Here is a 20,218-nt window from a genome sequence, read left to right as displayed (position 1 = left end):
GATCGAATCGACATGACAGCAAACGCGTTTTTGTTGAATTGGGCGTCAGACGTTTACACTTATTTGTAGCGGTTAACAGTTAACGTTGTTGTGGGTTTGTCGTGTGGTTTATTTTGTGTGTGGTGTAGACTTCACACGGGTTGTGTGTCTCTAAACGAGGTTTGGTTGTGCCCCCCCCCCCTCACTCATGATGCTGTGTGTTTGCACACAGGCCTCTAAGTGGTGTGTGGATTGACAAAGCGTCTTATAGTAAACCACGTTGACCAGGATCATGTAGATGATGTTTGCATTCATTTCTCCATTATCTATTCATTTGCTGATTAGGTTTTTCATTCATTCATCCATTGCTGAAAAATGTCCCTCACAATATCCCCGACTTTGAAAAACGGAACCCTGGGTATGTGCAGTTTATTTGATCAACTGAGACAAAAGAGAGGCGCGAATCCTTCCATTTCAAAAGCTGGAAGCAAAGTGACATATTATAGAATAAAGTAGTTTGAAAGTAAAATAAAAGAGACAATCTTTTCTTCCTTCACGGCACAACACATTTAGGACTATAGCTCACGCTGCAGAGAAGCCCACTGAGGTTTAGTTCATCCTAATCATCGCTTTGACAACATTGTCTGGGTGAAACAGCTCTGACTTCCGGACATGAGCCCACGGGAACATTACTTAGTACGCTCACAGTTCGGGGCATCCAGTGTTCTAAAAGTCAGTTTCCTGTCAGTCTTTCTCTCGCTGGACTTTGGTGGGAAGGCTGAACTCCACCAGCTGGTGGCATAGCGGAGTTAAAGGGTGGGGGCTGGACGGAGGAATATACTGTAGAAAACGAGATAGAAACGAGATAAAGAGAGAAACTTTGGCCCTCGTGTTCTCTGATAGGGGCCTGCAGAGTCAGCAGACATCCATAGAGACACACACACACACACACAGACACACACTCATTCACAATGAATGAATGGCTTCGTGCTAAACAGCCTCAGCGGCGTTCAATGGTTATGAAAGGCAGCATTCAAAAATGCAGCAACCGGCAAAAACTACAAGAAGCCATAAAGAGCTGTGACGCGCTTCAATCATTCACCCGTGTGGCATTAATGAGCCGCTGGTGTGATTTCAGGGGGACTTCAGCCTTTAGAAATCACGGTTGTCTGTGAAAAGTCAGTCCTGCTGATCACACTTCCAAAGCTATTTGAGTTTAAGTCTGATTCCATGAGGGCGTTTCACCCTGTATTCAAAGGTCAGAATTACACAGAGCCATCAAAGTGACAAAAAAAATCACTAAAAGAAAGAAGGTCCTGCAATGTGATGAAATGAAAACAATATAATATAAATTTGTGAACATGTTAGTGCTGTAGTACTTTGTCTCAAGGTTAAATCCCCTAAAAAAATGAATTTACAAGCAAACAGTGATATTATCAACTCTATTATCAATTTCCCAGTTAATGATCTACTGATAAATCAACCAACTGGATAATAACTTAAATAACTACATAATGAGCATTCCACACATTTACTGACTTGCCATTAGAAATTGAATCTACCAAAGCTTTATGCCTTGAGACCACTATTCATATCAAATGCCAACTCTGTCTTTGTGCCCTTGAATCAGGGTTCAGTCCCCTAATTTTTTGCTAGAATTTTTTTCTGTTCAGCTGTTTCCAAAGGTCGTATTTGTTTTATTTGCGGTTCAGAGGGATGTGCAATGCAAGCTGTTGCTGCAAGGTCTTCATTAACGAGGAATATCAAGGACGTTTTCTTGCTGTCTTTCAGAAAGAAGAAATAAACTGGTGCTCAGAAACTTTACAATAAATAGTGTATTTATTTAGCAGCCTGATTTGAATAAAGCAGGTTGCAAAAGATTTAAACTCTATTAAAATAATACATGCACATGCAATAATACATGCACAAGACATTATAATATACAATATGTACAATATTCTGTTAAGAAATTGTACATTGAGATAATTTACATTAAAGGGGGGCTGATCTCCGCACAAGAGATTATTTACTGACTTGATCACAAATTCTAAAGTTCTCCCGTCCCTCCCACTTTTATTCGTATACACGACCTTTGTTCACGGTATTTCTCAACTGCCTCGCTGAACGGAACACACTGCGCTGAGTTTAATCACTTACTCTTTCAAATCAAGGAATCAATGACTAATGGTACTGGCACTGTAAACAAGTTCACCCTTTACCCTTCGGATCCAAGTTCTGCACGCCTGATGAGTGATGTATTATTTTTCTGTCTCGCTAGATGTTCAGAAATAAATAAAAAAGGATTGTGATTCAATCTGAGTGGACGTCTATTCCTCTCCTGACATGAGAGGTTTGAATATAACACAGTGTGTTGGCATGACTTTGGTACTGTTTGTGTTGACGATGGGAGGCGCTGACATCCTTACTGCCCACTCTGGATCCTGTATTTGTTTTAGTCTCCGACCTGACTGGGTTGTCCTCCGTCCACAGAGCTCATGAGGAAAGAGAACACATGAACAACCGCAGAGCCCTGGAACGCTGGTCCGGTTTACGCTGATCAATGAAAATAAATGATAAAGCGGTGCACTCCTGCTACTGGTGTTGTCTGATTGCAAAGACCGTGGATATTTTTCTTATTTTGACATAGGGTATATTACTGAATTACAGCATACCAGTTTAAAGATTTTTGATTTACTCTGATGCTGTTATCCATCGTTGGTTCTACTCTTATTCACCCCATTTAGAACAGTAGCATCACCCAGTGGACACAGTCAGAACAGAACAAATAAAAAGCTCACACAATTATTAATAAAAAACATTGCGATATGGAGCGTTGCAAGAAGTGATATCTAATGGGAAAGGGTTTATTTGACGACAAAAAGCAGATGCTTGTGGACAAGTAAAGACGCGTTAGCGTGCATTGATTATTCATCAAACATTTTTCCATTAATGTTATTGCATTTGCTGCAATGTATTTCATTCAACAGCTTTTTTTATGTTAACTTTAATTATACATTTTTTAAAAAGCATTTTCATTTCGCCTTTTCACCACCACTCCAATGACAAACCCTCCTTAAACAACTCCAAGTCCCACAATGCAACAGCATCTTTGTCTGTCAGGGGAAAGTACGGAACTGTCCAAACCTACTTTCATTTTCGCTTTTTCCTGCTGAGTAACAGTGAGCGTTACGCACGGCGTCGAGTTACACAACTAAAGAGCGTTTAGTTCTTCTCCGCGGTGTAACTAAAGTGTAAACTTCCACAAACTTAATCCCGTAACCAACGGAGACCAAACATGGCGTCTCTGGATATTCGTCTGGACTCGAAGAAACAGGTGAGCGCGGATGTGTGCTCGCGTGACCCAACGTAACGTTAGAGCCTTGTTGTTGTTGTTTACAACGTCACCGACCTTTCAAACCCACGTTCCCCGGTGAGCGTGGCGTGTGCGTGAGACCCGGGAGACGATGTTTGTTGTGGTGACCCTTGCCGTCCGTCCGGCAGGGGTCACTCGACGTGAGGTCAGGTACCAGGCGGTCACCAAGGGCCTGCGCGGCCTGCAAGCCGCGTGAAACAGCTGCTTATCTGTGAAACAGCTGTTTTTAATAAATAAAAGTACCCTCCGCCACTGTGACAAAAGCTCACAGGAAAACCGGTTCACGACTCAATCACGTGATCTCTTCTTTGCAGGTGGATGACTTCTGCCAAAAACTTACCAAGGAGGTAATTACCCAACACTCACACATCCCATCAATGTATCTTTATGTCACGACTACGTAAAATTACCGCTAACACATTTACTACTACGTAAATATATTATTTTACACAACAGGCGGAAGACTTGGTATCCAAATTTTTCCCTCTGAAGATTGAGGAGCTGCAGGTGCTGTTGAAGGTATTGATGGACATGTGACATTGAGCCCTGCTGCAGAGACTTCCTGCACAATTCCCTGTAATTGTTTGAGAGTAAGTCTTCAGAAGCATCAGGACATTTCTGCTTTCTGTCAAGACATCTTTCAGCTGCGACAACCTGGCGTCCCTGAAGGCTCCGCTGGACATCCCGATACCGGACCCGGCTAAAGAGGAGGCCAAGCGCAAGAAGAAAGAGGAGGTACGTCCCTGGCGCGGGAAAAAATCCCACTTAAATGAAGGGATCATGCTGGAGGGAAGTAGTCCAAAGACATGGGAGCATTTGAGTGTTTAACAAATGTCTGTTTGGGTACAGTAGTTGAATTATGCCGTTAACTGCAAAAAAAAAAAAAAAAAACCCTGTAAGCTCCAGAGGGTTTCAGAGGTTGTAAAGACAGTAAACACCAGAGCTACATTATATAAATGGCATTGGCGTCACAATAAGGAGCCTTAGGTAAGTATTTTCTATTCTTTAACATTGAATTTCTGAAGCGGCGCAGCATAAAGCCTCTACTGTGATTCTCTCTCAAAGGTTTATATTAAGTGCTTCATATAATATGAATGCATTACATTAAAAGTGAGTCATCTGTTGCCATGGATACCAACTGCTGTGTAATTTCCAAGGACTACTCTGCAAATTGGCAGTGGGTGGGCCCTCTTATGTCGGACGAGTGAAGAAAAATCTAAATTTAACCCGGAATTTTTGCATTTTTATTTGGCTTTAAATCCTATTCAGATTATCCTCCCTTTTTTTGTATCAGTCCATTACTTAAAATAATACCCATTTAAGGGAAGTAACCTGCGGGTGCTCTGCGCAATGTAAAAAACCATCGTGGACTTAAAGAATAAAGCAGAAAAGCCACTCAAGCCTAAGACATTTATTTGGGACCCTTTACAGAATCCCAAATATATCCTCATCTCCCTTTCATTCATCAGCTGTCAAGTCGCACACATTCATCCAAGAAAGTGCAACGCTGCCAACATCAACAGTTTTTAAGTGGAGCAAAAGAAAAAAAGGGGGTTGGAAAGAATATGTGCGATCACGCAGCAGCTCAGGGGAACACACACGAGGCAGGCGGAGCGCGTTCAGAAGCGGCTCGCGAGGAGCACGGAACCGCTGAAACTGGGTTACATTTGTTATACAAAGACAAGAAATCCAGGATTTGACAAATTCCTTTAGCCAAAGGAGAAAAAAAAGCACTGGGGAGAGCTGTCTGAGAGATTAATAGGCAGCAAAAACTCTCTGACCCGCTGCCTTCTGTTCTGATGTTGCAGAAGGAGGCGAAGGAGGGGAAGAAGGACAAGGACGAGGATAAAGAGGACGAAGATTCAGGTAGCGGCGATGACGACGAGCTATTAACAAACACTGCAGTGGTCTCTGCGAAGAACATTTCTGTCATCGCTCCTCTTCAAATGCAGTTTACCGACTTGACTACAATGTTATGGTGAGAGATTTGCTCATGTTTTTACTTTTTGTCCACCAGGGCCTCCTTGTGGTCCCATCTGCACCAACCAGCGAGTGGAGCATCTCCTGCAGTTGGTGAAGCCTCAGATCCAGACACTGAAGGAGAAGCTCAACGTGGTCAGTCCGTTAGCTTCCGCTCGCACAAAGAATTCATCCTAAATGTGGTTTCTACCTTCACTCATCGGATGCTTACGAGTAGGATTCAAACGGGGCGTCTTGGAGCTTTAAAACACTATTAAAAACGTGCATGTTAATACATTTAAATTCCCTCGGCAGGTGTCGATGTGGGTGCAACTCCAAATCCCTAAAATTGAAGACGGCAACAACTTTGGAGTGGCTGTCCAGGTTAGTTAAAAATATTAATTTTACATTTTTTAATAAAGCAGTACAATGACTCTCTTGAACATGTGTTGTTTGTGTCCTTTTGTCCAACAGGAGAAGGTGTTCGAGCTGCTGACCAACACACGCACAAGGATCGAGGGGTTCCAAACTCAGATTTCAAAGTAAGAGCCCACAATCAACTGTGTGATGGATTCGTTTTATTTGAAAGGTAAACCAAACATGCCGTCCCACGATGCATTTCCTCTAACATCAGCGTGTGGTCGGCTAGCTGGCTGTCGCCATTTTTTTCTTTTTATAAGAGCTAGGTTAGTTTTCAGGCTTTTCAAAATGTCATATTCCGACCATCAGAGGAGGTCTGTGCAGTGAGTTTATGCATCGGCGCGATACGCAAGAACCGCTTCTTTTTCAAGAAAAGGAATAACAGTCTTCCGCTCACAAATTAAAAGTTAAATAAGTTAACAATAAAGCTCACTGTGCTCATTCACTACACCCGCTTATAGTTGCTAATGTTGGTTCATGTGAGCAAAGACACAAATATTACTGAGTCACAGACATTACAGGGTTAGTTTACTGACTCTGATATTCCAACAACTTGGCTTTTTAGCAAGTTGCCAAACTACTTTTAAGAATTAGGCACTCAAATATGCTTAAATCAAAACTGGACACTCATAGCATCGTGTTGTGACTCTTCCTCCCCCAGATATTACAGTGAGAGAGGCGATGCTGTGGCCAAAGCCTCCAAACAGTCCCACGTGGTCAGTATCTCAGTTCACTTTCCACTGACTGCTCACTGTATGCTCTATTTGTGTGTAAAACAAAGAGTTTTGATGACAGTGTTCTGCATAAATTGGGTACAATTTGGGCTGCATATAAACTGTGTGCTGTGTGCTTCCTGCTGCAGGGAGACTACAGACAGCTGGTCCATGAGCTGGACCAGTACCAGTACTGTGAGCTCCGCCTTGTGATCTTGGAAATCTGCAGCACATATGTAAGACGCCCTCCACCCTCTTGTTTTCGCACGCCTTTTTATGTGGACGTATCAAATGCTTTAAATCCGATTGTATGAAAACTGTCGCCACTCGGCGGATCACGACAAAGTGGGTCCACTGCAGTCTGCGTTCACGTCACCTGGATTCTGTAAATCACACGTATCAGGCGTAATTTACCATCTGTGGCCATCATGCACTGTGCTTTGAACACAACCGTGCACACATTTCTAAAAAGATTCCGGTCGTTTCCCGGCAGCAGGGATGATGCCCTAAATGGAATCCATTTCTTCTTAATAGAGGGTAATTAAACTAATTGCCGTGCTTGTGTTGAATTGATTAGCTCTCCATCTCCTACCCATTAATCCCTGTTGTCTTCTTTCTCTGGCTATTGTCCTCCTTTGTTTGATGCTGTCAGTGAACAAGGCAGTGCGGGTGATGATGAGAGGAGCATCCATCTCTCTCTCTCTCTCTTATTTCTGCCTCTGACCTTTATGTCTCTCCTCTCTTCCTCAAAGCTTTAGTTCTACATTTCCACTGATGGTCTCCCTCTCTCTCCGCAGGCGGTGCTCTTTGACATCATTAACAAGAACTACGACAAGATCAAGAAGCCCAAAGGAGACGGCAAGGCTCTGATCTACTGAGACTCCGGATGCTCTCGGGCTTACAAGATGCAACTTTTGTAGTATGACACTCAAGTAACTAAACAGCCGCTCTGCCACGCGTGCTTTCATGCTGGTTCAAATTACACAATAAAGCAATACAATTCCAAAACCTTCTGTTTTTTTCTGTCCAATCGAAAATCGTTTTTTAGACCATATCCATTCATATGATGCAAGTTCCCCTCCGGCCTGACTGCACAACTTGAGTCTGAGCTTTTAAGATCACAACCACCCTCCCTGAAACGTGAACTACTGAAGGTTTCACACTACTGAGGCTCCTCCGTAGTAAACCGTCCCTCCACTGGCAAACCAGGGCTGGCTTTGAGTCGGAACCACCCTTGATAGAGTCCTCTCCACACCAGGTATCCCAGAGCTCCTCCCAGATGCTGGGAGGGGAACTTGGGGAAGTACGCGAGCAGGCACACCAGCAGGAACATCCAAACGGCGAGCAGAAGCACACACAGGAGGAAGATGAACCGCAGAGGCGCACCGGGCGACCTCTGCAGAGCCTTGGCTTGAGCGAGGTGAAGACCGAAGACGGACATCTCCTCCACAAGCAGCAGGCAACACAAGCTGACCACCAGGACGTCCTGGGATACTTCGTGACCTCTCCACACCATGTTGGCGCTGAGGCACGAGGCTCTGGTCTGCTCTTCGTGCAGGAGCAGCAGGGGCTGGACGGAGGAGGCGGGGCCTTGAATATCCTGGCTGGGGGTCACGGGTTCGTAGCAGGTTCCCGACGCGTCCTCCAGCAAGGTCAGGAGGCGCCGACAGCACCACCACAGCAACCCGACCACCCCCATCCGAGAGAGGTGGCGCAGGAGGAGAGACGGGGGGTGGCGGGCTGAGATGGAGAGGAGAAGGATGAAGGAACCCGAGAAGACGCAGGTCCAACCCCAAGTGGACTTCAAGAACTTCCTGCAAGACAGCAAAGACCAGTGTAGCGTGAAAGGTCACTGTATGAATCCTTGGAAAACATGTGACATCAAACCCGCCGGGACCAGGTGGGCGGTTCACGTAGTTCAACACATTCACACCACCGCGAGCGGGAGTTACGCCAGACCAAAGGGCACTGAATGACTTCACAAAAAAAGCCTCACGTGCATTCGGTTCTTGTGTAGTTGCACTGTAACATTGCTGTACAGTGGATGAACAAATACACATACTGCTGATTAAACTGTCAGTATAATGCTGAATCATGAGGAACAAGTACCAGGGAGCCTAAAGGTGTGCTAACATTAGCTAGCATTAGGTAGCATTAGCCTTTAAGCTGTCTAACAGGCAAAACCCTGAGCGCAAAATGCCATTTCTAACTCATTTGCAAAATATTCTTTCAAAAGTTATAGGCTGATCTTGCATTGATAATTAACATTGAAATGAACCATCACTTGTGCTCTTACTGTGTGTAATTTCTTCTGATTGTTTGCATTACAAGTACATTTATTTGACTTTCTTGGGATAAATACACTTATTTTTTAAATAGTCGACAGTTTATAGACTAATTTTGTAATGTGGTAAAGCAGAGACCATATTAATGACTATACCTCCCACCCTAAATTGGGTGGGAAAGTGCAATTTTCAATTTTAACTTTTTAAATCTGACTTCAATGCAGGCAGGTTTCAAAGCTGTATGTAACCACTTTATTCATTTCTAACAGCACAGTAGTTGTAAACGTGACATTTTGCGTTTTAAAAGTAGCAACACAACCGCGCTGTACCTGTACAGGACGTGGTTGCCGTTGGAGAAGATGCTGTACTTTGACACCCAGAAGTTGAGCAGAGGACCGAACAGAACCAGAGCGGACAGCATCAGGTGGAAATGTCGTCTCATCGAGCTGCTTCCTAAAATCCCCGCCAGCGAGTTTGTAACGAACACCAGCGCGGCGTCCAGGAGCCTGAGGAGGAATTTCCCCAACAGAATCACCTGTGCAGCCATCTTGCGTAACTTCCCCAAGGTGATCTCTGGTGAGAAGCCATTGGAGGAGTTCTCAGTCGGGGCACCCATGTCGATCTGCTCCTCGATGGCACCTCTTCCAGTTTTAGAACATAAAGGATAGAAATCTAATGGTCTTTTCCTCTTTATTTTCTCCAATCCTTCAGTCTTTTGTCTTCAAAGGCCCTCCAGCTCTGCTGCCGGAGCCTTTCTGCTTTATCACTGTCAGGCGTGCAGAGGAACACATGGTTTGTACAGATACACTCTCTCTCCCCCTCGGACGCCCTCCCCCAGCTCAGACACAGACCGGGTGACAGCTGCTGCTGTAGCTGACCCCATTATTCTGAAAACCCTGATCTAATGCTGGGTGAATTTGATCCATGTGGCTGGCAACTGATGCGAATACTTCAAAGGTAAAACACAAAACGCGCGTGATTGGTTATAGACAGCGACTTTATAATCAGACTTTCAGGCGTCTTATAATTACATTTTCAGATAAAAAAAGATCAGCGTGTTTTCCTGCGTGAAGAATCCTTCTGACATAAAGCGGATGGTTTGGCTCCGCCTCTGGTTCTGCTCGAGTCTCGAGTCCATTCTTGGAATCAGCTGCTGGAGCCAAAACTAATTTAAGTTCTAAACTGCTGCCAGTTTGGCGCCATGAACAGCTGCATTTCGCAAAGCACTTTCAGTCTCCTTAATTTTCAGGCCCAGTCCTCGAGCCAGAGCCTCTTAAACGTCTTCGACCCGCGCAGCCAAAATGAGTGAATTTATTCTTTCTGTGGGATTCATGCGCAATAAAAAGCCACTGGAACGGTTTCCACAAGAACATTTAGTCCCACTACTTCTCATGGACGGCACATCCACACCAAGAGAAGTGCTGCTGGAGTCCGTGTGTTTCTAAAAGAAAGAGCAGGATTGCATGTAAGTGGAGGATCTATGAAATCTTCTGTTTTTCGCTGAGTCAAATGCAGAATTCAGCTTATTTTCCTGAGTTTGTGTTCCCTTCTTTCTAATAATTTATCCAAATAGCTTTTTCTTTCAGTGAAACTGGAGCTGAGATGTTGTGTTATTAGACGACCCTGGTTGGTGTATTAAGGAGGAACCGTAAGTGTAAATGAAACCGAAGCAATCGTTCTAATTTTAGACCACTTAACTGCATCGCTGTCACCACGACGACCTCGCAGCGTTTGGGTCCTTGAGCATCTGATTGTTTAGTTGTCCGTTATTTGCTACTGGCAAAATAAGCTGCATGGGATGTTTGTTCAGGGTGACGGAGTCATTAGTGCAAACAACAAACACTTATCTGCATTTGAGTGACGAGCCTGTTAATACAAAAGGAATCTGACAAAGTCATCGCTTCTCAATAACAGCAGCAAATAGAACGCTTTAAGTTGAGGCCGTACATTAAAAGGTTTTATTGTTACTGAAAAACAAAACGGTCTGAGAGTGAAATACGGGCTTTGATATAAACACCTGAATATTGCATGTACAGACCAGTGTGTATGTTTACACATCCCCGAGCCTCAATGCATTATGGGACAAATCTCTAATCTGATCACTGGTTTGTATCGGCCAACCAATCACTCGTGTTCTCTGTTTGTTAAATGGACTCGTGTTTACAGAGCTGAGTGCTTGAGGTGACCAAAAAAAAAAAATCACTGAGTTTGACAGTAAGCCGAGTGGGTTCGGGTGTATTGGCCGTGAAGTGAGGACAGGAAGCTGAACACGGGACGTTTCCCTTAAACAGCGGACAAGACGGGAAACCTCTGACACCGACATGCTGGCCGTGTTAAGGAGTCGTGGTATTTATTCTACTGGGTTAATATAAAATAATCAGTCCTTATTAAATGCGGACCTTGAACGTGACGGCCCATCGAATAGTACGAAGCTCATGTCATCGCAAATCAGCACACCGACAACTAAGCTAAAGCCACTCCCTGAATGCACATACCATTAAAATACTATACATTTATTCAGAATCATCAGCGCCACATTCTCCCTGCAATATCCAACATCGACTTGCAACTAAGTCCTCATTCCGTTCCGATAGCTCATTAAGTAAGTGCAGTGCTCAGCGTTCCCAGCTCATCCTCGCAAAGTGTTTCAGGCCAAATTCAGAAGCTCCGTCGATGCCTTTTTTGCAAAACATTGAGGCAAAAAAAAGAAAGAAAAAGAAATCAAGCGTGAGCAGGCCGTCCCATACCGTTCCTGACAACGCGAGGCTATAATGCCTTCCAAATAAACACGTCACCACAACGGCAATCATTATTATCCACCATCGAATTAAAAAAATAGTTAATCGTCTCTTCGTCCTTGTGAGCGTGCAGCCTCTGCTCGTCCGTGGCGAAGTCATCATCCGACATCTTTTTCCTTCGACTCTCCTTCTGTGGCGGCCGGAGGGTCTTTCCTCCCCCGCTGTCAGTCCCGCTCTCTCTCCTCCTCTAGCGGGTGAGTCTGTCGGTGCTCCCACATTCGCACCGCTCCGTCCCACTGTGGAGGAACAGGAAGAGGAGCGCAGCGATCAGATAAAAAATAAAATAGGCCTCGGATTTCACTTTCCCATTTACTTATAGAGCTTTCTTCTGTATTATTCCGCTGTTGCCGGCAACGACTTTAGGTAACTTCAGAATTCCACCTAATTGTTTTTTTTCTATGTGTAAAATGCTCATTTGTTTCTGTAAAACAACTGTTTTGATTCTGCTATTAACATCCTTGATTCACGTTCAATTCCCATTGAAACCTTCTTTGTTATTCCCACTGCGATATTTGTGAGCGGTAACACGTGTGCACATTGGCGGGGGACTCACGGAGCTGCTGACGATGTTGTCCTCGTACGGGTGCCAACTGACGTCCCTCACGCACGCGTCGTGGCCCGACAGTCTGGAGACCACGGCGCCCGTCAGGACGTCGTAAACTGGACAGACGCACAAAACGATTCAAAACCATTACGCCACTTGTGCCGAATATCGCGGCCCTGTTCAATCGAATTTGTCACACTCACTGACGACTTTGCCGGTGGAGCAGCCCGAGTAGATGAACCTCTGTCCGGTGGTGAACTCGGGGGAGAAGCGGCTGCGGACGAGGGTGTGCAGGACGCCGTGGCCGCGGTACGTCATCACCGAGGTGTCGCCGGTCAGCTTGTGTCTCTTCAGGGCTGAAAGGGACACATTTTTAAGAAGACATGATTGACCTTGAACCCGTTTGGGGCAATTTACTAAGCAATATAGAGTTCATTTAAATCCCTAAGCCTCTTTGGTCTAGTGAGAATAATGAGTACGCTACTATCAGTCACCCGTCCTCTACACCTTCCCTCCTCTTTGACCTCATGGCATTCACTCATTTTTCTGTGTGGTTCGAATGCTGACAAATACCCACATTTCACCTCTCATCTATCTTTACAAAGTCATTTCACCTTTACATGCTGCTCTTTTCTTACTGCGCGAGACCTCCCCCTCCTCTTGTCCTCTTACTGTCCTTCTCCTCCCTCCGTGTCACCACCTCCCTCCCAGATTGGTTCCCTTACCTCTCTGGGGAACCTGCTGCCAGCGGTAATCCCAGTTTTGCTGCGTGACAGCCACCCGGGAAGCCGCCAGGCCCTCTTTGGGTGAGAACTTCCTAATGTCCCAGAGCTTGATAGACTGGTCCTTTGAGTTGCTGATCAGGTAGCGTGCGTCACCCTGGAACAGTCACAACACAGGTGAGTCAGACCACCACACACGACGCTGGGCTAATATTAGCTTTTGATTAAGAAACAACCAGTCCGTCGGCCAAATCCGGCCAGCCACGAGGATTTGGGGAAGCGGTGCCTGACAGATTGATAAAATACCAGCAGCATCCCTCCCCCACCTTGCTGTGGATGAAGGTGATGCCGTCTCGGTGGCCGGCCAGCTGTCCGACAGGCTGCGGTCTGTCCTCGCGCAGCGTCCGTCTGTCCCACACCTTGCACAGCGCGTCGTCGCTGCCAGAGAAGAGCAGCTGGGACGAGCTGTCGGCAAACGCCACCGCATTCACGTCGTCCTCGTGGGCTTCAATCTGACGAGCGGAGACGGGAGTGAAAGAGGGTCGGCGTGTGCGTGTGTGTGTGAGGAAGGCGGGTGAACGTTTGCGATTTCCCTTTGTGCGACTCAGTGTGTAGTACCCCCGTGTGTGTGTGTGTGTGTGTGTGTGTGTGTGTGTGTGTGTGAGAAAGGGCCTTTGTCTCTGTGTACGTCAAAGTCGAGACGTTCCAGGAGTTGATTTAATTGCAGACATATCTTTCTGCAAGACTGAGTTTTGAAAAGTGACGGTTCTGTGCGGCAGGGAAATGCAACAAAACCAGCTTTGGTAGAGTGGCCACACAAGATATATCACATTATTTTATGAAGATCTGTGACCCACCTAATCACTTGAAGTCACACAAGTAATGATAGGCATGAAAGTAGCAGCTGAAACCTTTGCCTTTCTTCCACAGGACGTTGTCGGGCCCAGAGACACACGCGATGCTCAGAGAATCATTTTCAAATAGAGCATTGGTTGGGGACTATATTTTTGCAAGTGATCTAATGGCTATTAACAGCAGCAGTGAGGTGTACGTGAGATTAAATCAAGATAAACTACAGTGTCTATTGTTATAAAGGAGCATGCGACCCGCTGTGACTGATTGGTCTGTATTTAGAAGATTAGAAATGCAGCTCTAGAAGTAGAATAGGATTGTGGTGGTGGGGTGTGGTTAGCTCTGCCGCAGGGGAGCGAGAAGGAGGGGGGCGGGGGGGGGGGGCTTCAGAGAACGGTGCCGGTAAGTGGATAACGAGCGCAGCTGATTGATATCCTGACTGAACGCCCCCCCCCATATCAACACTGAGCAGGACTTGGGGAGGAGATCGATCGGCAGAGGCGGACCGGAGCGCTCGGAGGCTCGGCAGGGGGCCGCATGAGAAGGACCCCCACCAAGTTTCCCAGTACACAACAACAATAAGAGAATATAGACAACCACCAGACTCTAAAACGTTTGCTAAATCAACCATTTCAGAGATGAAGTGGAGACACGCAGAGGCAGTATGAGACAGATCAGATTCTGTGGTGAAGCAGATGGTTATGGTTAGCTACTGACCGAGGGGAGGGGGGTTAAACCCCCGTCTCCCACTGCGGCTCGGCCTGCTACATCGCAGGGCGGTGTGAAACTTCATGTAAGCTGGCACACTGTCGGGTCTTTATCACCTTGATCGCGGGACGAGGCCCAAACAGAAAGAAGGTACAAGGTACAAGACGCACTAACCTTCAGCGTTCGCTTGTTCTGCTCGAGATCGAAGACATAAAGGCAGCCGTCGTTTGCTCTGAAAGGAGAGAGAGAGTGTGAAAACATTCGATTATGTGTTCTCCCTGGTCTGAGTGTGCTTTACATTCAATAATTAAAGTATTCACAACCTGTGAGCAAAGAAAGGTTGACTGAATTAGCTTTTCTGAAAGAGGCTTCAGACCCGAGGTGGATTCCGTCAGTCACCACATTGAAACATAAAAGCGAATTGCGCTCACCCTCCCAGGATCTCGTTGCCATCTGTGGACGCAGCCAGTGAGAACACACAGAACCTCCTCTCATCTGGACTACAAAGCACACACACATACACACACACACACACACACACACACACACACAGAGGCATGTAGACATGACAGCAGTAGCACCATTATTCATCCACAACCACGCCGAAAGGCCTCCTCCTCAAACAGGGCTTTTGTTAGCGGTGCTATTGGGTTGAATGAGGGTGCTTTGTGGAAATAATGATCTCTCCGGGTTAACAAAGTATTAAACACAGACACACACATATAAAGGCGATAGGATGGATGTTGATGTGACAGTTCTGACGGCATCATTCATCCAGATGCTAATGATGGGGGCGCAGGGCCGGCTGGTAGCAAGTGATGGATTACCTGCTGTGCCATGTTATCAGTTACTATGAGGGAAACACTAACTTGAGGTCCAAGGCGGTGTGGTTTTCACTGTCTCCATCGATGCTGCACAGGTGAACTGCGGGGAAGACGCACAGAGACACACAGGAGCTCCGCATTAGTAAGAAGGACCATTACATATCCAATTTTAAAGCTGGATCATCGATCATTTGTTTTAAAAATCTTGTTAATCTTTTGAGCTATTACATCCTGCATTTAGAACAATATCTAAGGGGCACTGCAATGCTGAGCTCGCGTTGTAACCATGAAGCGAATGCTACAGTAAAGTTACTGGCTACAAGAGCCGGATTTCTGTAGATGCCACTGCAGCAACAGTCAAATTTTAATAAGACAACACAGATGGCTCCTGGGGGATTGACAGCTGTGCCTCGCAAAAAGGGAGTCGCGACGATTGGCCTTACTGTAGTCGGACCAGCTGGAGTAGAGCACATTTTGGGCGTCAGGGGTGAAGCACACGTCCAGGACGCTCCAGCCAACGTCGCGAGCCTTCACCGTTCTCCTTAAGTGGAAGCGGCCCCTCGATGTGTCGTACAGGCGGATGTTCTGGTCTATCAGGACAGATATAATATATATATATATAAACATAATCAGACAGAGGGTAGCTGTTGCATAGAGTATCTGGGTGAGAGCTGTTGTCCTTTGCATGTGTTATTTGATCACAAAACAAAGTAAATGAGTAAAATAAAGAGTGCTTCTAAAAAAATTCAGTTTGCTTCAAACTAATTTGCGGTTTGCTGATAGTTGTTGCATCAACACATCGTGAAAAAGCAATTGAGTAATTAGTAGGACTTGGCCGTCAATGACCCTCTTCTGTATGTGACCGCGGACAAATGGCAATGATGGTTTGGCAGTCTGCACGGTTTTAAACAAACACCAGGAGTTACACTATCGCATCGGAGTCGGCTCCTCTGGGTTCTGGTGTTGGATCTGGGGTTATTTACCTTGGCAGGCGGAGAGGAACATGTTGCCATCCTCGCTGTACACTCCACAGAAGGCTTTCTGCTGGTACGTATCCTTGTGCGATACATAGTTTGGCAGAAAGCTGAAAAGAAAAGAAAAAGAGGGTCAATATGATTTGACAGACGACAGGATGAGTCTTCTTGTAAACATCACGTCTAGTCTATTGTACATTTTCTTATGCGTATATATAAAAATAAGATATACATATTCATCAAGGCTGGGTTTTTTTATGCAGCACTTTTCTTCACTAACCAATACTTTCTCGGGTAATTCTTGAAACGGTAATAAATGCGTATCATTCACAGAACTTACTGTGTGCGGATACGACTGCACTCTCCATGAGAAAAACTGGCGCCTCTACATCTGCCCTGCCTCCTCTAAAAAGCAAAGAGTTCAGCAGAAAAAACATCAGAGCGGTCAACATGTCTGTGGAGGTAAACTGGCTGACGCATAAACGTGGAAGCAACGGATGAAATCTAATCGTCATCTCTCTCCCTCAATGCAAAAGAGTCTCTCTGCGGTCTGACCTCTGTGAGCATGTGGGTGAAACTGTGGCGGCCTTTGGCGGTGAAGGAGCCGGTGGCCAGCAGGATCTGAGTTCGGATCTCACTTTGGTCCACTTCGTGTGTGTCGGGTTGGGCGTCCACTGGGGAGGCAACGCCAAACAAAACAGGTCTTGGTATTAATCACTACACGAGATTAAACTATGTATGGCTGTCACATTGTAGTTGACGTTAAATGGTCATTTGACATTATTGTTAACAATCCAGTGTGGAGGAGAGACGTCGACATAGAACTCACCAGCAAAATAAGGCTGAGTTCTTAAAAAATGTAAAAGATGATTCAATTTGTAATAAATGCTTACCTAATGTTTTAATGTTATACTGCGTATTTAGACATTAAGACACTGACACATGACCTGGGTTTACCTGAAGCGGCAGGTGGGTATTAAACATTCTTACACTTTTTTGCTGATTTGTTTCATAGCGGGTCGTTTCTTGCGCTTTTCATGTAAGGTCCTAAATCCGACTAAGCCGAGTGTGCTCATCGGTCTCATCAGGAGACATTTTACAAGTGAATGGTTTAAGGATGAGGGAGCTAAACCGTGCAGTATTCCATCAAATAAACAAACACCGGTCATGTCTGATATTTGAAGCTAAATAAGTTGTATTTTTACAATCATTTTTAAATAGTGAATCTACAGGTAAAGCATACTGCTAATGAAATACTGATGCATGCAGTATGTAGTGCACACTGCACACTATGTTCGTAGGCGGGTTCCCCTTGTTCTGAAAATGACAATATATTGAAAAAATATATGAAATCCCATTATAACAGATTATAATAAGTCTGCTGCTTTTTCCTTATCCCTGCATGTCCTAACAAATTGATTATTTTATCATACTACAGAGAGGTCTATTGGCCTGTTTGATATCCGTTTCCTCTCGCTGCTGTTGTCACCCAGCTGAACATTCCATGTACTAGTGAAACTAAGCCTTCCAATGAGTGTGGCTGTTGAGACGCCACGTTTCAGAAGAAGAGGAAGAAAGCTCCGATGGATCCTTCTAGCTCCGTGCCTGCGGACAGCGCAGTAGGAGGTTACCTGGCGGATTGTAGCGGTCGCCCAGCCGGCCGTCCCAGGCTCCGTCGCTGTCCTCGTCGGAGTCAGAGTACGACTGGACCAGCTGCAGCCCAGTGGCTCCGCTCCCATGGACCAGCCGGACCTGGCCCCTGCACGCACAAACGCCACCTTAGTTCACCCGAATGGTGATACGTGACCGAATGAATCCACGTACGAGTGTTTGAAGAGGAGGTTCACAGAGGAATATGCAACAAATGTTCCCTTCCACTTTTAAGAGCATTTATATCAAACTGAACAGGGATGGGAAATTCCCACTGTATTGAAGCGTTTCCATAATTTGTTTTTTTGACAGAGTTAATACTTTTTTACTGATCATCTAAAGTAGAGAAGCAATTTCTTTCTTATGTAAAAGTCACGTTTAAAATATACACCCTTAAAATGTCAATTAGATCAATCAGCCTAGCCATGTACGCGAAGGGTAAACCAAAATTGAAACTTCTTTACATTTAAGGGAGATAAAGTCCACATATCGCAATGCTTATGTACTGCACAGTATTGCATAACACAAATGTTTGCCATTCTTCTGGCCTGTCAGTGCTCTTACGCAATTAACCGCTTTCCCCAAAAATGAATCCCCACAGAAGCTAAACACTAAACAACAACATTCACATCACACACTTGAGACTGTTGGATTCGTCACATTATTCAGGTAGATCAAAAGCAAAATCACACACAAAACCACAAAACAGGGTCTCAGAAAGTGCAAAAACACAAAATCCCCCCCATTCACCTCCTCAGTAGGTAAGCCAGCACTTCAGCTAAGTCCACGTCCTCCTCTGATGCTGGTTGTCTGTCTCCTTGCTGTCCGTCGGCCGTCCTGCGGCCCCGGCTGCTGCTGCTGCTGTTGCTCTGGTTCGGTTCGGATGCTTCGGGCTGCTCAGCTGGGTTGCCACTGGAAGAGCCCCTTCCACCTGACATCCCAGAACTGGACTGAGAGCCCATAGACTAAAGTGGCCTGCTGGGGACAACAACGTGTCAGGTGAAACCGAGGTGAACACAGCGTGCAGTGAACGGGGACGCAGGAGTTAACGTTAGGTAACGTTAATAATAATGGCAGCGAGCCGTAACCGCTGCATTAACCAAAGCTCTAATTTGACATTAACTCAGGCGATTTGCTCGAGACTTTGTACTTCCGCATCTTGCAAGAGACCAAATGACTCGCTCTGCAAACAGGTCTAACGGCACATGTTGTACTCTGCGTTAGCTCATCGCGATTAAAGACGCTCGGGTTCGTTCTCGTTGAGCTAGCTAAGCATGCTAACGACTGAGCGTTATGTTTACCGTTTGACTGTCCAACGGTCTTCTGGACAGCAGCGCGGTACAGCGCTTCGTCCCCTCGCGTCCCACTAACCGAAATGCCCCCGAGCGTAACTTCCTACGGGTCCAACACACTGCGGTGTGTGGCACAACAAGAGTGCCGGCGCAGTTTTGTCTGCTCAGTCGGCTAACGGGGCCAGTCGGGAATCGCCATGTTGTTTACAAAAATGTGACCCCGCGCGTGCCCCTTTCCTTTCACTGTCACGTGACCAGTTTGACGGCAAGCAGCTCAAAACACAAGAGTATGTGCATATATTATATAATATATCGTATAATTTATATGAATTTATATATATATATATATTATACATTAGTCTATATATATATATATATATATATATATATATATATATATATATATATATATATATATATATATATATATATATGCTAAATAGGCACAAAAGGGTTACACTTGGTGGTACATTGGTTATTTTTCAAGCGTTAGGAACCCGGCGTTCATAATCTTAGAATCCAACTGTCTAGTGTCTAGTGGTTAACAGCTCACATGTGATAATGTGGAACTTGAATATTCTGGTTGCCTTTTTCTTCTGTGATAGGTTTGAAGGGGCGCTGACTGACATACAGGAGAACCCTTGGTGTGTCTCTCTAATGACTGATGATTGCTCCCCATCTGACAAAGCTTTCCCACGTATCACATTACTCTATACTGTAAACAATCTGTTATCTTGTGTGTCTGTGTGTCCATCACAGGTGTCCAGACAAAGCTGCTCCCAACAGGTGCTGGTGTTGCTACAGTCGAAACGAGACCAGCAGAGCGATCAGTCGGAGGGCTCATTTAAAGCTCCCAGAAACAGCCTCCACCGACTGCTCGTTCACGGACTGAAATTGACTGAAATTGAAGATGATAATGAATGCGTGACAACACAACTCATCTTTTGTCACTAGTCTCCCTCTCAGTGGAAGGATGTGTTATGTGTGGGAGGATTTCAATGGACTTGCCCAGTCCTCTTTTTAAAAATGAAAACACAGCTGTACACTAAATCCTGCAGTGCCTGCCTCTTAATTATATGTTAATCTAACTTGCTTCACAATTGCAACGTGGAATTAAGTGCTTTC

General features: G+C 45.4%; 3 protein-coding genes and 1 long non-coding RNA gene across 5 annotated transcripts; 2 read left to right on the top strand and 2 right to left on the bottom strand.

Moving 5' to 3' along the window:
* The first annotated feature begins 3,051 nt into the window (after positions 1-3,051).
* Positions 3,052-7,452, top strand: psme1 (proteasome activator subunit 1). Its single transcript, XM_040167284.2, has 11 exons — positions 3,052-3,313; positions 3,667-3,699; positions 3,809-3,871; positions 3,986-4,087; positions 5,161-5,218; positions 5,370-5,467; positions 5,627-5,695; positions 5,786-5,853; positions 6,393-6,447; positions 6,594-6,680; positions 7,242-7,452. The coding sequence occupies exons 1-11, from the start codon at positions 3,275-3,277 to the stop codon at positions 7,320-7,322; spliced, it is 753 nt and encodes a 250-aa protein (XP_040023218.2). The 5' UTR covers positions 3,052-3,274; the 3' UTR covers positions 7,323-7,452.
* LOC120811680 (fat storage-inducing transmembrane protein 1) lies at positions 5,878-9,816 on the bottom strand. The gene is made up of 2 exons (XM_040167276.2): positions 9,059-9,816; positions 5,878-8,258 (listed from the first exon to the last, which is right to left on the bottom strand). The coding sequence occupies exons 1-2, from the start codon at positions 9,343-9,345 to the stop codon at positions 7,607-7,609; spliced, it is 939 nt and encodes a 312-aa protein (XP_040023210.2). The 5' UTR covers positions 9,346-9,816; the 3' UTR covers positions 5,878-7,606.
* An 848-nt stretch (positions 9,817-10,664) lies between these two features.
* dcaf11 (ddb1 and cul4 associated factor 11) lies at positions 10,665-19,370 on the bottom strand. Of its 2 annotated transcripts, none has more exons than XM_040167251.2 (15): positions 19,103-19,370; positions 18,552-18,776; positions 17,783-17,910; positions 16,707-16,825; positions 16,492-16,556; positions 16,161-16,261; positions 15,621-15,767; positions 15,223-15,277; positions 14,785-14,853; positions 14,528-14,585; positions 13,120-13,305; positions 12,797-12,950; positions 12,275-12,427; positions 12,081-12,187; positions 10,665-11,763 (listed from the first exon to the last, which is right to left on the bottom strand). In XM_040167251.2, exons 2-15 carry the CDS (start codon positions 18,761-18,763, stop codon positions 11,692-11,694), a joined length of 1,626 nt encoding a protein of 541 aa, XP_040023185.2. In that variant the 5' UTR covers positions 18,764-18,776; positions 19,103-19,370; the 3' UTR covers positions 10,665-11,691. The 2 variants fall into 2 exon arrangements, with proteins under 2 accessions (XP_040023185.2, XP_040023186.2); XM_040167252.2 differs by having other exon boundaries at positions 18,552-18,779; positions 19,103-19,345.
* Positions 18,677-20,143, top strand: LOC120811745 (uncharacterized). The gene is made up of 2 exons (XR_005710451.2): positions 18,677-18,811; positions 19,853-20,143. It is a non-coding gene; the product is annotated as an uncharacterized LOC120811745 (long non-coding RNA).
* Positions 20,144-20,218: the final 75 nt, after the last annotated feature.

Source organism: Gasterosteus aculeatus, chromosome 21, assembly GCF_964276395.1.
Source record: "Gasterosteus aculeatus chromosome 21, fGasAcu3.hap1.1, whole genome shotgun sequence".
Classification (NCBI taxonomy): domain Eukaryota; kingdom Metazoa; phylum Chordata; class Actinopteri; order Perciformes; family Gasterosteidae; genus Gasterosteus; species Gasterosteus aculeatus.
Note: the sequence above shows the minus strand (reverse complement) of the source record. Positions and strands in the feature narration are given on the sequence as shown.

Bases quoted from the DNA above. Each gene is read 5' to 3' on its own strand.
- psme1 (XM_040167284.2), top strand. From the start codon at position 3,275: ATGGCGTCTCTGGATATTCGTCTGGACTCGAAGAAACAG. The intron at 3,872-3,985 runs GTATTGATGGAC...CTTTCTGTCAAG, and splicing joins AGCTGCAGGTGCTGTTGAAG to ACATCTTTCAGCTGCGACAA. The intron at 5,468-5,626 runs GTCAGTCCGTTA...TTCCCTCGGCAG, and splicing joins TGAAGGAGAAGCTCAACGTG to GTGTCGATGTGGGTGCAACT.
- LOC120811680 (XM_040167276.2), bottom strand. From the start codon at position 9,345: ATGGGTGCCCCGACTGAGAACTCCTCCAATGGCTTCTCACCAGAGATC. The intron at 8,259-9,058 runs GTACAGCGCGGT...GCTGTCTTGCAG, and splicing joins GGCAACCACGTCCTGTACAG to GAAGTTCTTGAAGTCCACTT.
- dcaf11 (XM_040167251.2), bottom strand. From the start codon at position 18,763: ATGGGCTCTCAGTCCAGTTCTGGGATGTCAGGTGGAAGGGGCTCTTCC. The intron at 16,557-16,706 runs GTCAGACCGCAG...TTTGCTTTTTAG, and splicing joins TCACCCACATGCTCACAGAG to AGGAGGCAGGGCAGATGTAG. The intron at 16,262-16,491 runs GTAAGTTCTGTG...TTTTCTTTTCAG, and splicing joins TGCAGTCGTATCCGCACACA to CTTTCTGCCAAACTATGTAT.